We start from the raw sequence: 14,641 nt of genomic DNA, 5'->3' as shown, positions 1-14,641 counted from the left end.
GCCCCATTTGATTCTCTTCTTATTGGGATCATGCATGTAGGAAAACACTCGGGAGTAGTGAACAGAGATCACTGCTAGATAAGTGCCAAATACAACCATTACAAGCCATTTACAACAATATTAATGCACGATGATTACGTTATTTCTTCTGTGATATTTTCAGCACATTCTAAATCTTTATAGAGGAGATTTATAGAATATAAAATACCAGGATTGGAGGAAGTCTCCAAAGGTCAAGTTTCTTGGTGGCTACGCAGTGCGTTTTACATTTGGAGCAATAATACATTTCATCTTCCCCCAGCTCTTCCTCGCTAGTAAAAGCCCGTAGACAACTATCTAAGTTGATGGGCTCAGCTTGTGCTCGTCGACTCTGTTCAACACTTTCGTGCTCTTCTACAATCTGTGCAGAAACCAAAAGGCAATGATCATGTCAACAACTTACATAAAAACATAGCATGTAGCTATATACATATAACGATTGACCAAAAAAGACATTTTTATTTATGGATAAAAACATTTCTTCTTTAAAATAAAACCAATACAATTGGGTATATGGCCTCCAGCTACAGGAGTAGGTAGAAATGAATCTCAAAAAAGACAAAAGTACTAAGCCAAGAAATCTCTGCCAAGCAGGACAGTAATTTACATGGCTCTAATATGGGTGTAATTAAACTAATAGTATAAATTTGTTTTTATCTCACATTCTGATAAAACTATATCTGTCCTGGTAAGTACGAAAGCTGAACCCCATGAAATTATTGGTTAAAAAAAGAAAAAAAAAAGAAAACACTGTTTGTAAGACTAGTCTACAAAACTCTACTTGCACTAAAATAAATATAAGTGTGGCTACCAATCAGCAGCTAGCTCCGCCTTCCAGTAATGCATGGCAGCTCCTGAGCCTACCTAGGAATGCTTTTCAACAAAGGATACAAAGTGAACACATTAGATAAAAGATTGGAAAATTATTTTAAATGATATGCTCTGACTAAATAATGAAATAAAAACTGTGGGTTTCACTTCCCTTTAAAGTGATGGTAAATCTGAGCGTTTAAAAAAATGCTAGGATTTACCATTACTAAAAATAAACAACACTTTCAGTGCTCTGTTTCTTAAAAAGGGTACTAAACTTACCCTTTCTGTGCTGCTGTCTCCTCGCTAAACTCAGCGGCTCTGGCCGCCCACGGCACAGCACTCTTTTCTCAATGAGGTGATATTTCCACCTCTAAACCAATAGTCGTGCTAGTTATATGACAGAGTTCTGTATGCTAGCATGGCTATTGGTTTAGAGGTGAAATTGTCACCTGAGTGGGAAAAGAGTGCTGTGCCATGGCACAGAAAGGGTAAGTTTAGTACACTTTTTTACAAACAGATCACTAAAAGCCCTGTTTATTTTTAGTGACTGTAAATCCTAGCATTTTTTAAACACTTGGATTTACCATCTCTTTAAGCCATGAGGTGCCATGATTCAGGTAAAAAAACCTTCGGCTAGATTACGAGTTGTGCGTTAAGAGTAAAAAAGCAGGGTTAAGAGGTCCTAACGCTGCTTTTTTACGCCCGCTGGTATTACCAGTCTTGCAGGTATAGGTGTACCGCACACTTGTTTGACCTTACCGCAAAACGACTTACGTAAACTTTGTAAAGTCTTTTTTCTATGGGACTTCCATAGCGCTATTACGAGTCTGTCCTGGGAGGCCAAAAAGTGAGCTGTACACCCTACCCTGTCAAGAATCCTAACGCATTTAAAAGTCAGTAGTTATGAGTTTTACACAACGCTGTAGCATAAAACTCATAACTAAAGTGCTAAAAAGTACACTAAACACCCATAAACTACCTATTAACCCCTAAACCGAGGCCCTCCCGCTTTGCAAATACTAAAATAAATTTTTTAACCCCTAATCTGCCGCTCCGGACACCGCCGCCACCTACATTATATTTATGAACCCCTAATCTGCTGCCCCCAACATCGCTGACACCTACATTATATTTATTAACCCCTAATCTGCCACCCCCACCTACCTACACTTATTAACCCCTAATCTGCCGCCCCCACTATAATAAACATATTAACCCCTAAACCGCCGCACTCCCGCCTCGCAAACATTAGTTAAATATTGTTAACCCCTAATCTGCCGGCCCTAACATCGACGCCACCTACCTACATTTATTAACCCCTAATCTGCAGCCCCCAACATCGCCGCCACTATATTAAAGTTATTAACCCCTAAACCTAAGTCTAACCCTAAACCTAACACCCACTAACTTAAATATAACTTAAATATAATTTAAATAAATCTAAATAAATATTCCTAACATTAACTACATTTTTCCTATTTAAAACGAAATACTTACCTGTAAAATAAACCCTAAGATAGCTACAATATAACTAATAGTTACATTGTAGCTAGCTTAGGATTTATTTTTATTTTATAGGCAAGTTTGTATTTATTTTAACTAGGTAGAATAGTTACTAAATAGTTATTAACTATTTAATAACTACCTAGCTAAAATAAATACAAATGTACCTGTAAAATAAAACCTAACCTAAATTACACTAACACCTAACACTACAATTAAATAAATTAACTAAATTAAATACAATTACCTAAATTAAATTATCTAAAGTACAAAAAAAACAAAACACTAAATTACAGAAAATAATAAACAAATTACAGAAATTTAAACTAATTACACTTAATCTAATAGCCCTATTAAAATAAAAAAAGCACCCCCCCCCAAAAAAAAAAAACCTAGCCTAAATTAAACTAAAAAATACTAAGCTCCCCATTGCCCTGAAAAGGGCATTTGGATGGGCATTGCCCTTAAAAGGGCAGTTAGCTCTATTGCAGCCCAAAGTCCCTAACCTAAAAATAAAACCCACCCAATACACCCTTAAAAAAACCTAACACTAACCCCCTGAAGATCGACTTACCGGGAGACGTCTTCATACAAGCCGGGCCGAAGTCCTCAACGAAGCCGGGAGAAGTCTTCATCCAAGCCGGGCAAAGTGGTCCTCCTGACAGCCAGAAGTCTTCCTCCAGGTGGCATCTTCTATCTTCATCCATCTGGCGCGGAGCGGGTCCATCTTCAAGACATCCGATGCAGAGCATCCTCTTCTTCCGACGACTAAAACAGAATGAAGGTACCTATAAGTGACGTCATCCAAGATGGCGTCCCTTAGATTCCGATTGGCTGATAGAATTCTATCAGCCAATCGGAATTAAGGTAGAAAAAATCATATTGGCTGATGCAATTAGCCAATAGGATTGAAGTTCAATCCTATTGGCTGATCAAATCAGCCAATAGGATTGAGCTCGCATTCTATTGGCTGATTGGAACAGCCAATAGAATGCAAGCTCAATCCTATTGGCTGATTGCATCAGCCAATAGGATTTTTTCTACCATAATTCCTATTGGATTAGAATTCTATCAGCCAATCGGAATCTAATGGACACCATCTTGGATGACATCACTTAAAGGTACCTTCATTCTGTTTTAGTCGTCGGAAGAAGAGGATTCTCGCGTCGGATGTCTTGAAGATGGACCCGCTCTGCGCCAGATGGATGAAGATAGAAGATGCCACCTGGAGGAAGACTTCTGGCCGTCAGGAGGACCACTTCGCCCGGCTTGGATGAAGACTTCTCCCGGCTTCGTTGAGGACTTCAGCATGGCTTGGATGAAGACGTCTCCCGGTAAGTCGATCTTCAGGGGGTTAGTGTTAGGTTTTTTTAAAGGTGTATTGGGTGGGTTTTATTTTTAGGTTAGGGACTTTGGGCTGCTATAGAGCTAACTGCCCTTTTAAGGGCAATGCCCATCCAAATGCCCTTTTCAGGGCAATGGGGAGCTTAGGTTTTTTTAGATAGTATTTTATTTGGGGAGTTAGTTATGTGGGTGGTGGGTTTCACTGCTGGGGGGGATGTTTGTATTTTTTTTTTACAGGTAAAAGAGTTGATTACTTTGGGGCAATGCCCCGCAAAAAGCCCTTTTAAGGGCTATTGGTAGTTTAGTTTAGGCTAGGGTTTTTTTTTTATTTTAATAGGGCTATTAGATTAGGTGTAATTAGTTTAAATTTCTGTAATTTGTTTATTATTTTCTGCAACTTAGTGGGGTTTTTTGTACTTAAAGGGACATTATACACTCATTTTTTCTTTGTAGATGATCTATTTATATAGCCCATCAAGTTTTTTTTTTTTTTTTAAGAATAGTTTTGCTTACTTTTAAATAACATTGCTCTGATTTTCAGACTCCTAACCAAGCTCCTAAGATTTATGAGAATACTGTCAGCTACCTTCTCCATCTTGCTTCTGTTTGTGTAAAGGGTCTTTTCATATGCAAAAAAAGGGAAAGGGGGGGAGTGCCTTATTTCCCACTTGCAGTGGGCTTTCCAACTGCCTTTTCAACAGAGCTAAACTGGGAGCTTCTAAGTAAGTTTTTAAATAGTTTTATACTGGATTTTTATATCAGTATTTGTGCATTGTATTCTTTATAGTAGTGTCTATTACATGCAGTTATATGAAAATGAGTGTATACTGTCCCTTTAAGATAATTTAATTTAATTTAGGTAATTGTTAATTTATTTAATTATAGTGTAGTGTTAGTGTAACTTAGGTAAGGTTTTATGTTACAGGTAAATTTGTATTTATTTTAGCTAGGTAGTTATTAAATAGTTAATAACTATTTAATAACTATTCTACCTAGTTAAAATAAATACAAACTTGCCTGTAAAATAAAAATAAACCCTAAGCTAGATACAATGTAACTATTAGTTATATTGTAGCTAGCTTAGGGTTTATTTTACAGGTATTTCATTTTAAATAGGAATAATGTAGTTAATGATAGGTTTAGGGGTTAATAACTTTAATATAGTGGTGGCGACGTTGGGGTGGCAGATTAGGGGTTAATAAATGTAGGTAGGTGGAGTCGATGTTAGGGATGGCAGATTAGGGGTTAATAATATTTAACTAATGTTTGCGAGGCGGGAGTGCAGCGGTTTAGGGGTTAATATGTTTATTATAGTGGTGGGGACGTTGGGGGGCGGCAGATTAGGGGTTAATAAGTGTAGGTAGGTGGCGGCGACATTGGGGCAGCAGATTAGGGGTTAATAAATATAATGTAGGTGTCGGCGATGTTGGGGCAGCAGATTAGGGGTTCATAACTATAATGTAGGTAGCGGCGGTGTCCGGAGCAGCAGATTAGGGGTTAATAAGTGTAAGATTAGGGGTGTTTTGACTCAGGGGTTCATGTTAGGTGTAGACATAACTTTTATTTCCCCATAGGAATCAATGGGGCTGCGTTAAGGAGTTTTACGCTGCTTTTTTGCAGGTGTTAGACTTTTTTTCAGCCGGCTCTCCCCGTTGATTCCTATGGGGAAATTGTGCACGAGCACGTTACACCAGCTCACCGCTGACTTAAGCAGCGCTGGTATTGGAGTGCGGTAATGAGCAAAATTTTGCTCAACGCTCACTTCTTGTCTTTTAACAACGAGTTTCTGAAAACTCGTAATACCAGCGCTGTAGGTAAGTGAGCGGTGAGACAAAACTGCTCGTTAGCACCGCATAGCCTCTAACGCAAAACTCGTAATCTAGGTGCTTGTAACTTGTCAGTTTTCCAAGATTTATTTTCAAAAATTCAAATTTCTAGAAAATTTCCAGAAAGACATGCCTTTGGAAAGAGTACTTCAGGTACTGAATCACTTTAGGAAGCCTGCCTGGGAGTTCAAATCACGTGGTATATGATTTGCAGAGATAGATTTTTGTCCATTTGAGGATACCTAGTTTTTGGAATTGCAAGCATGCTGTAAGCTACTGCCACACAGTAGATATATGCAACAATTCTCATGCCATCAAAACGCATAAGAAGATGATGCTATATAGAAGAGTTCTTCACACATTTACAGCAAGACACTAATCTAAGCTGAAAATATTTACGGTAAGAAGGGACTACAGAAAAGACCATCTCCACTGAGACTGGAGTCCAGCTAGGGTTCCCAGTTGTCCAGTTATCAACTGGGCAGTCCTGCATTTGCTTAAATGTCAACTGAGATGCAGCTAAATTGTTAAAGCACTCCATGTATCCATGCATTACAAATATGTCCAAGAAAGCACTGACACTGTATATGTACTGATCTATGTGTTGGTAGAAGCCAAAAAAGATCACTGCTTTATACATTACTGGCAGTCTTGGAGTGTTAACACACTGCTCTACCTGTGTTACATGTAGCAGCTGGGGTAACATCTTTGCTTTGTGTTTTATTTACTGTCAACCATGTGGGTGTAAAATACTACTCTTCGTGTAATAATGGCAGTCAAGGTTTGGTCAAATTTCTACTATTTGTGTGTTACAGCTAAACAGCTAAAGAAGTAAAATGATTGATTTGTATGTTACAGGCAGCTAAGGAGATAAAATCACTGCTCAGTTGTTAAAAATACATATGATGGCATCAAGGGTGGGGCCTAAGATGGATCTCTGGGTAGGGGCCATTATGTCATTGCACCTATCCCTTGCTGTCAGCTACAAGTCATCAAGTATTTTTGTTGAGGGCAGCTGGCAACCCAAAGCTATAGATGGAAGTCTAGTTTGGCTACTGAAAACTCCATTTGAAAGACTTCTGCCTTGTAAACCACCAGTGACGGGAGATTAGTACTTTATGAGAGAATATTTCCTAAAATAAGTTAAGAAATTAGACCTCTACTTAGACAGCAAGCTCAGTCATATAGAAAACCTCAACACCATGCATAATGAATCTGCATATGCTTGAGATTCAAGATTGTTTGCATGGGCCTGGAAATCTTTGGTTATTGAAGAAATAATCTAGCCATACCTATAACAAGATACATTGATTTAACGGAAATAAAACATTTATCTTTACTTGATAAATTAATTTCTTTCATGGTACTGAAATTTCACAAGTCATTGCTCCTGGTATTCAACTCCTGGCTACTAAGAGGAGACACAGATATCCAAGAGCTTTTAATCCCTCCCACCTCTCTGGTATCTTTGTCTTATAAGTAGCCGAAAATGGGGGAAAAAACAGAAAAGTAGGATGGGATGAAGCAGGGTAAATGAGGTGCAAACTAGAACTATTGTCAATTGAAAGTATAAATGTGGGCTAGTCTCGTGGACTCTCACCATCATCAAAGAAATTAATTTATCAGGAAAGCATAAATTTTGTTTTCTTTCATAAATTGGTGAGAGTACACCAGCCATTACTCCTGGGATCTAATACCCAAGCAGTGGAGTCCACGAGTAAATGGGTGGAAAAAAATTAAGGTAGGCACCTATTTACCAGACACTGTAGCATGTAGAAGAAGAGGCAAAAACATCAAAGTGGTAGAACTTAGTGAAAGTGGGTAATGAAGACGAGGTTGGTGCTTTGCAAATCTGTTCAACAAAAGCTGTAACCATATTTAAATTATGAAAAAGTCTCTCATTAGAATTCTTTGGGTTTGAACACAAGGAAAGAACTACAATCTCTTGATTTATGTTTTCTGGAGACACTACTAAATTGAGTATTTAACCGCCTTATTGATATGGAAAATAACATAAGGATACAGAATAATACAATATAATGTTCAGGGATTTGGAGCTCAGGAGTAGAGGACTATATTCTCTGGCAGGTCTGTGGCTGGCACCTCAGTAGCACACACCAGTATCAAGTCTACAGTAATGCTGAAGACGGGAGTAATGTCCCATTAGGGCCAGGTATAGACGTGACACTCAACTCAGTCTGAGACCCCTCTCACTGAAGAACAACATATACATCTTCATGAAAATAGGTCTCAGGTTGGTCACAGATCACCTGTCAAAGAATCTGGAGTACCTCTATTCTTCAACCTTTTTCTTTGGAGGCAAAAATAAGACTGGTATACCAGAGAGGTGAGAGGGATTAAAATCTTTTGGAAAGTTTGGTTATCTTTACCTCCTCCTAATGGCCAGGAGTTGAATCACAGAAGTAATGGCTCAGACTCTCACCACCTTATGAAATATTTTTTTTTTTTTTAGTATGGTCGATCTGCTATAAAAAAAAAAACTAAAGCACCTTGGATATATGATAGGCTGCCATGCTTAACCCCTTAATGACCACAGCACTTTTACATTTTCTGTCCGTTTGGGACCAAGGCTATTTTTACATTTTTGCGGTGTTTGTGTTTAGCTGTAATTTTCCTCTTACTCATTTACTGTACCCACACATATTATATACCGTTTTTCTTGCCATTAAATGGACTTTCTAAAGATACCATTATTTTCATCATATCTTATCATTTACTATAAAAAAAATTATAAAATATGAGGGAAAAAAATGGAAAAAAACACACCTTTTCTCACTTTGACCCCCAAAATCTGTTACATATCTACAACCACCAAAAAACACCCATGCTAAATAGTTTCAAAATTTTATCCTGAGTTTAGAAATACCTAATGTTTACATGTTCTTTGCTTTTTTTGTAAGTTATAGGGCCATAAATACAAGTAGCACTTTGCTATTTCCAAACCATTTTTTATCAAAATTAGAAGCTAGTTACATTGAAACCCTGATATCTGTCAGGAATACCTGAATATCCATTGACAAGTATATATTTTTTTTTAGAAGACATCCTAAAGTATTGATCTAGACCCATTTTGGCATATTTCATGCCACCATTTCACCGCCAAATGTGATCAAATAAAGAAAATTGTTCACTTTTTCACAAATTTTTTCACAAACTTTAGGTTTCTCACTGAAATTATTTACAAACAACTTATGCAATTATGGCATAAATGATTGTAAATGCTTCTCTGGGATCCCCTTTCTTTAGAAATAGCAGACATGTATGGCTTTGGCGTTGCTTTATGGTAATTAGAAGGCTGCTAAATGCCACTGCGCACCACATGTGTATTATGCCTAGCAGTGAATGGGTTAATTAGGGCGTATGTAGGGAGCTTCTAGGGTTAATTTTAGCTGTAGTGTAGTGTAGTAGACAACCCCAAGTATTGATCTAGGCCCATTTTGGTATATTTCATGCCACCATTTCACCGCCAAATGCGATCAAATTAAAAAAAACGTAAATTTTTTCACAATTTTAGGTTTCTCACTGAAATTATTTACAAACAGCTTGTGCAATTATGGCACAAATGTTTGTAAATGCTTCTCTGGGATCCCCTTTGTTCAGAAATAGCAGACATACATGGTTTTGGCGTTGCTTTTTGGTAATAAGAAGGCCGTTAAATGCTGCTGCACATCACACGTGTATTATGGCTAGCAGTGAAGGGGTTAATTAGGTAGTTTGTAGGGAGCTTGCAGGGTTAATTTTAGTTTTAGTGTAGAGATCAGCCTCCCACCTGACACATCACACCCCCTGATCCCTCCCAAACAGCTCCCTTCCCTCCCCCACCCCACAATTGTCCCCGCCATCTTAAGTACTGGCAGAAAGTCTGCCAGTACTAAAATAAAAGGCATCTTTGAATATTCTTTTAAAAAAATTGAGCATATTTACATATGCTGCTATGTAGGATCCCCCCTTAGCCCCAACCTCCCTGATCCCCCCCAAAACAGCTCTCTAACCCCCCTCTCTGCCTTATTGGGGGCCATCTTGGGTACTGGCAGCTGTCTGCCAGTACCCAGTTTGCAACAAAAAAAAGGGTTTTATTATTTTTATTTTATTTTTTTTCTGTAGTGTAGCTTCCCCCCCACAGACTAACACCCCACCACACCGATCTTGCTAAATTTTAAATAATATCCCCCTTTTCCCCCACTTCTACAAAAAATATTTCTGTAGTGTAGCGGTTCCCACCCGCTCCCTCCCCGTGCACGCTCCCGCCCCCGCCTCCCCGTGCACGTGCGCGTCTGTGCGTGCGCCCTGACATCGCCGCCCACGATCCCGCCCCCCTCCGCATCAACCAGGGCCATCGATGGCCGCCACCCGCCTCCCGGTCCTGCTCCCACCCACCAACGGAGTAAGTCACCGATCTCCGGTGCAGAGAGGGCCACAGAGTGGCTCTCTCTGCATCGGAAGGCTTCAAAAGGTTATTGCAGGATGCCTCCATATCGAGGCATCACTGCAATAACCGGAAAGCAGCTGGAAGCGAGCAGGATCGCTTCCAGCTGCTTTCCACACCGAGGACGTGCAGGGTACGTTCTCAGGCGTTAACTGCCTTTTTTTTGAGGACGTACCCTGCACGTCCTCGGTCGTTAAGGGGTTAAAGGGACACTGAACCCAATTTTTTTTTCTTTTGTGATTCAGATAGAGCATGCAATTTTACGCAACTTTATAATTTACTCCTATTATCAATTTTTCTTCGTTCCCTTGCTATCTTTATTTGAAAAAGAAGGCATCTAAGCTTTTTTTATTGGTTCAGGACTCTGGACAGCACTTTTTTATTGGTGGATGAATTTCGAATAAAGATACCAAGAGAATGAAGAAAATTTGATAATAGGAGTAAATAAGAAAGTTGCTTAAAATTGCATGCTCTATCTGAATCACGAAAGAACAAATTTAGGTTCAGTGACCCTTTAACTAAGATTTTTACAAGGATGTCATCTATATATGCAGTGACAGTGTGTGACCTGATCATTGCTTCAGGAGCTGCCGGATAGACTTGGCAAAGATCTATGGAACAGTGGCCAACCCAAAGGGAATAGCCTTCATAAGTAAATATTTCCACTGCAAAGTGAAGAAATTTGTAGGATGAAAACATGAAGCTGAGCATCCTTCAAGTCTATTATCATGAGTTTCTACTAACGTCATGACAGACTGATGAGGCTCTATCTTGAAACGAGGAAGACATCTGTTTAGACAAATTAACTGAAATGTACCATCTGTCGTTGGTATTAGAAGTAAATCAGAGTAAAAACCCTGCCCTTGTACATGACTGAAACAGACGTGAAAGGCTCTCCCTTTTCAGGTCCAGAAGAATTTGAGAAAGAAAAAAAACTAAAAAGGAGCAGAACTAATAAAAACAGACTGTAAAGTAGGGCCAAGTAATACATTACATGTATAAGAATTTTTAGCACATTTGAGCACTGCTTTCTGGAAGAACTTTCTGGAAGTTTATTGTTATTGACACAGTATAGATAACCAGCAAGAACACCACCCACAACTGTACTGCAGAATAACACTGTATGGGGAAAGGTAACTATCAAGGGGAACTCTCAAAGTCCGTCATTATCCATAAATACAGTGGTTGAATCCAAGGGATAGAAAGCTCAAGTGTAAATGGATGTTTTTATGTTGGGACCCTTGTAATGTCACAGGCTGGAAACTAAAATTAATCAGAGGTGTCTGGACCCTTGCAATAGTGAGTATCTGTACGGTCAAACCTCCTTTCTTTGTGTATAGCAACCAACACATCTGCCAGAGCAGGGCTCTGACTTAACCTACCTCCCAGCTAGGAGTCTGAAACTGCACTTAAAACAGTGAGGGGGGACAAAGTATGTGGGGGTACCTGCCAACTCAGACATCTAGGACATACTTCTACTTATTCCAGTTGTCAGAGAACATATACCCAATAGTACTGATTTTGTTATGTGAGTCATGGGATACCCACTAGTACTGATTTTGTTATCTGAGTGCATGGGATAAATAACCATTTTCATAGAAAGGCAGTAAATAGGCTATTGTTAAGCTATCCTGTAACATATTTTAGAAGGAGTCTTCTTTGATGCTGTACTGCCACACTTTTTCATATTTTTAACAAATCATTTATCACACAGTCCCTTCCATAATCTTGATGTGAAGTAGGAGAGTACTGTTTTTCACTACTGTGTGACCTGTGCTGTAATACAGACTTGCTAAAAATGGTAGCATACAATTATTTAGTGCACAACATTGTTAAACAGCTTCTTAGCACTGAACAGTTGCACAAACTGATAAAGTTACTAAAGGTTAGTGCATTCGACCAGCTAGATTAGTGAAACCTGCTTTGGTACTTTGACTTATCTGGAAGTTAAATATTACAGAGAAATTAGCTAAATAAAACATTATTAAAAATTGCACCAAAAGCTTATTGCAAAATAGTTATATGTTTTAAAACATATATCGGAAAACAAGAAATAGTTTACCCTTTCCTGCGAAGTTTGGTAACGAAGATGCAGAGCTGTGGGGTCCCAGTCAACAGCAATATAAGCATTACCAATATATGCACGGTCTTCTGTACAATCAATTTTACATCCCCTGCAGAACCTGAAAGAAAATCAATGGAAAGAGCTAAATCTTAATAAATGTGAATATTAACATTTTACTTTGCTCACTCTTATATGATGAAACAAGAAAAGCTGGCCTGCAGCACAATAAAATAAATTACTTTGCGATTTAGAAGATGCTGTAAACATAAGCACTCCATGGCCTTTAATGTCTTAGGAAAGTCGTGCTCTGATGAATCGTTTGATTATCATAATTCTGTACAGAATGAAATAGTGCCCTACGGACCTTAAATTAGCATACAAAAATAATCCCACCATAAAACAAGTGTATAAATGACATTAAAACTGTAAGCCTCCGTTAGATGTAAAATATTCCTCAGCTTATAAAAGTAATTAAACAGAAATGGAAATGATGAATAAAACTTAAATTCAACACTTTCATTAGAAAAAGTGCTGCAGAATCTGTTGGTGCTTTACAAATAAATGATAATAATAATAATAATAATACAAAAACAAAATGCTCTTTTAAAAAAATATTTTTTTTATTTTGGCTAAAGAAAAGGTTTAAATTCACCTCTGTTGTTTTCTCTAAAATGTCTATCACTGAGTGAGGAACGTACAGGAGCTTGACCTCTGCCTTATTACCATAAATTGTGGAGGATAATGCTCCCACAACCTGTATAATTTGTATTGCTTTTCCCATAGGGACATAATGACATTGACCAAAGGTCCAATGATAATGAGAAAATTACACACGTTATTGTTTACCATGTGCAAACTTTTTTAAAAACAAGATTTATGTTTACCTGATAAATTGATTTCTTTCATGATGGTGAGTCCATCATTTATCATGTGTGGGAATGATCCCCTCAAGACTACTAGCAGGAGGCAAGAGACACCCCAACACAGCAGAGCTTTAAATCACTCCCACTTCCCATAATCCTCAGTTATACATAAAGCCACTGCGCGAGGCCCCAAAAAATGAACAAAGAGAAAAAAGTCTGAAATCTTTTGTTGCTTCTACATAATATTTGAGAACTCTTACAACATCCAAGTTGTGGGGGAGACGCTATGTAGAATTCTTTAGAGCTGGACAAAAAGAAGGTACCACAATTTCCTGATTGATAGTATCTGTAGATGCTACCTTAGGAAAACAGAAAAGCTAGTATTAAAAAAAGCCTTATTATGGTGAAAAATCTGAAAAAGACGTTTGCATGGCAAAGTCTACAGCTCAGAAACTCTTCTAACCAAAGAAATAGCTAGAAGAAAATGAACCTCACAGGAAAAAAGCTGAAGGTCTAACCAATGCATTGGCTTAAAAGGAGGAGTTTTAAGAACCCTTACAACCAGATTAAGGTTCCAAGGAGGAGAAACTGGAAGAATAACTGGTTAAATTCTGATCAGAGCCTGAACAAAGACCTGAAAGTCAGGAATTTTATCAAATTTCTTATGAAACAAAACAGAAAGAGCTGAAACGTGACCCTTCAGAGATTATATCTTAGCCTTCCTGCAAGAACTCAAAACCTCTAGGAATTCTAAAAGAAATTAAACTGTAACCTTTGAGAGGACACCATGCAAAAAAAGGTTTTCCAGACCTTATGATAAAATACATCTGGTAACAGGTTTCCAAGGCTGAATTAGAGTAGCGTTAACCTTGTGAAAAAAAACTATGCGAGAAAGAATTACGCTTTCAATAGCCATGCTGTCAAATTCAGAGTTTTGAGATCTTGATAAAAGAAAGAGCCTAGAGAGAAAATATCCTTTCTTAGAGGAAGCCTTAAATTCCGGCACAAGGAAATCTACACCTGATCCGCAAACCAAATCCTATGAGGTCAAGCCGGAGCAATAAGAATTGCTGAAGCTTGTTCCTTCTTGATTCTGGCTATCCCTCTGGATAGCAAGACAAACGGAGAAAAAATGTAAATCACGTTGAATCACTAAGGAACCACTAAGACATCTGTCAGACACACCCAAGGGTCCCGAGACCAGTCACAATACTGAGGCCATTTTTTATTCAAGTGAGAAGCCATGATATCTATCTCTGGCAGACCCCAACATTTCACAATCTAGTTGAAAACTTCCAGATTCAGAGACCATTGTCCTGGGTGAAAAGATTGGCAACTGAGAAAGTCTGCTTCCTAATTGCTCATACCCATAATGTGGATGGCAGAAATCCCGCAATCATGGCGCTCTGCCAAACTGATGATACAGGACCCTTCCCTAATTGCTAAGGAACTGTGAGTTCCTCCCTAATGATTGACATAAGCCACTGTTGTGAATGGAATATCAGAAAAGATTTGTATCTGAGGTCAGGCCAACTCTGTAGAGCCCTCAAGAGTTCCAGAATATTAATTGGTAACCTCGCCTTTGAGGAGACTAAATTCCTGTGCTCTTTGAGACCCCAGACTACACCCCAACCTAACAGGATGGCATCTGTGAAGATTTCTACCGACACTAGCTGAAGAAAAGAGGCTCCCAGAACTAAGGACTGGTGAGTTTGCCACCAAGTCAGGCACTGTCTTGTCT

At 38.5% G+C, this 14,641-nt stretch overlaps 1 protein-coding gene across 2 annotated transcripts in view; it reads right to left on the bottom strand.

Moving 5' to 3' along the window:
* The window catches only part of USP32 (ubiquitin specific peptidase 32), a 653,327-nt gene that overhangs the window by 20,374 nt on the left and 618,312 nt on the right, over positions 1-14,641 (bottom strand). For both annotated transcript variants that reach the window (XM_053707352.1, XM_053707353.1), the window contains exons 29-30: positions 12,035-12,155; positions 209-400 (exon numbers count right to left, since the gene is read on the bottom strand). In XM_053707352.1, the coding sequence (XP_053563327.1) occupies positions 209-400; positions 12,035-12,155 (313 nt within the window). The remainder of the gene's footprint in view (positions 1-208; positions 401-12,034; positions 12,156-14,641) is intronic.

Source organism: Bombina bombina, chromosome 3 (assembly GCF_027579735.1).
Source record: "Bombina bombina isolate aBomBom1 chromosome 3, aBomBom1.pri, whole genome shotgun sequence".
NCBI classification, from domain to species: domain Eukaryota; kingdom Metazoa; phylum Chordata; class Amphibia; order Anura; family Bombinatoridae; genus Bombina; species Bombina bombina.
The sequence above is the reverse complement of the archived record's forward strand: the minus strand, read 5'-3'. Positions and strand labels throughout refer to the sequence as shown.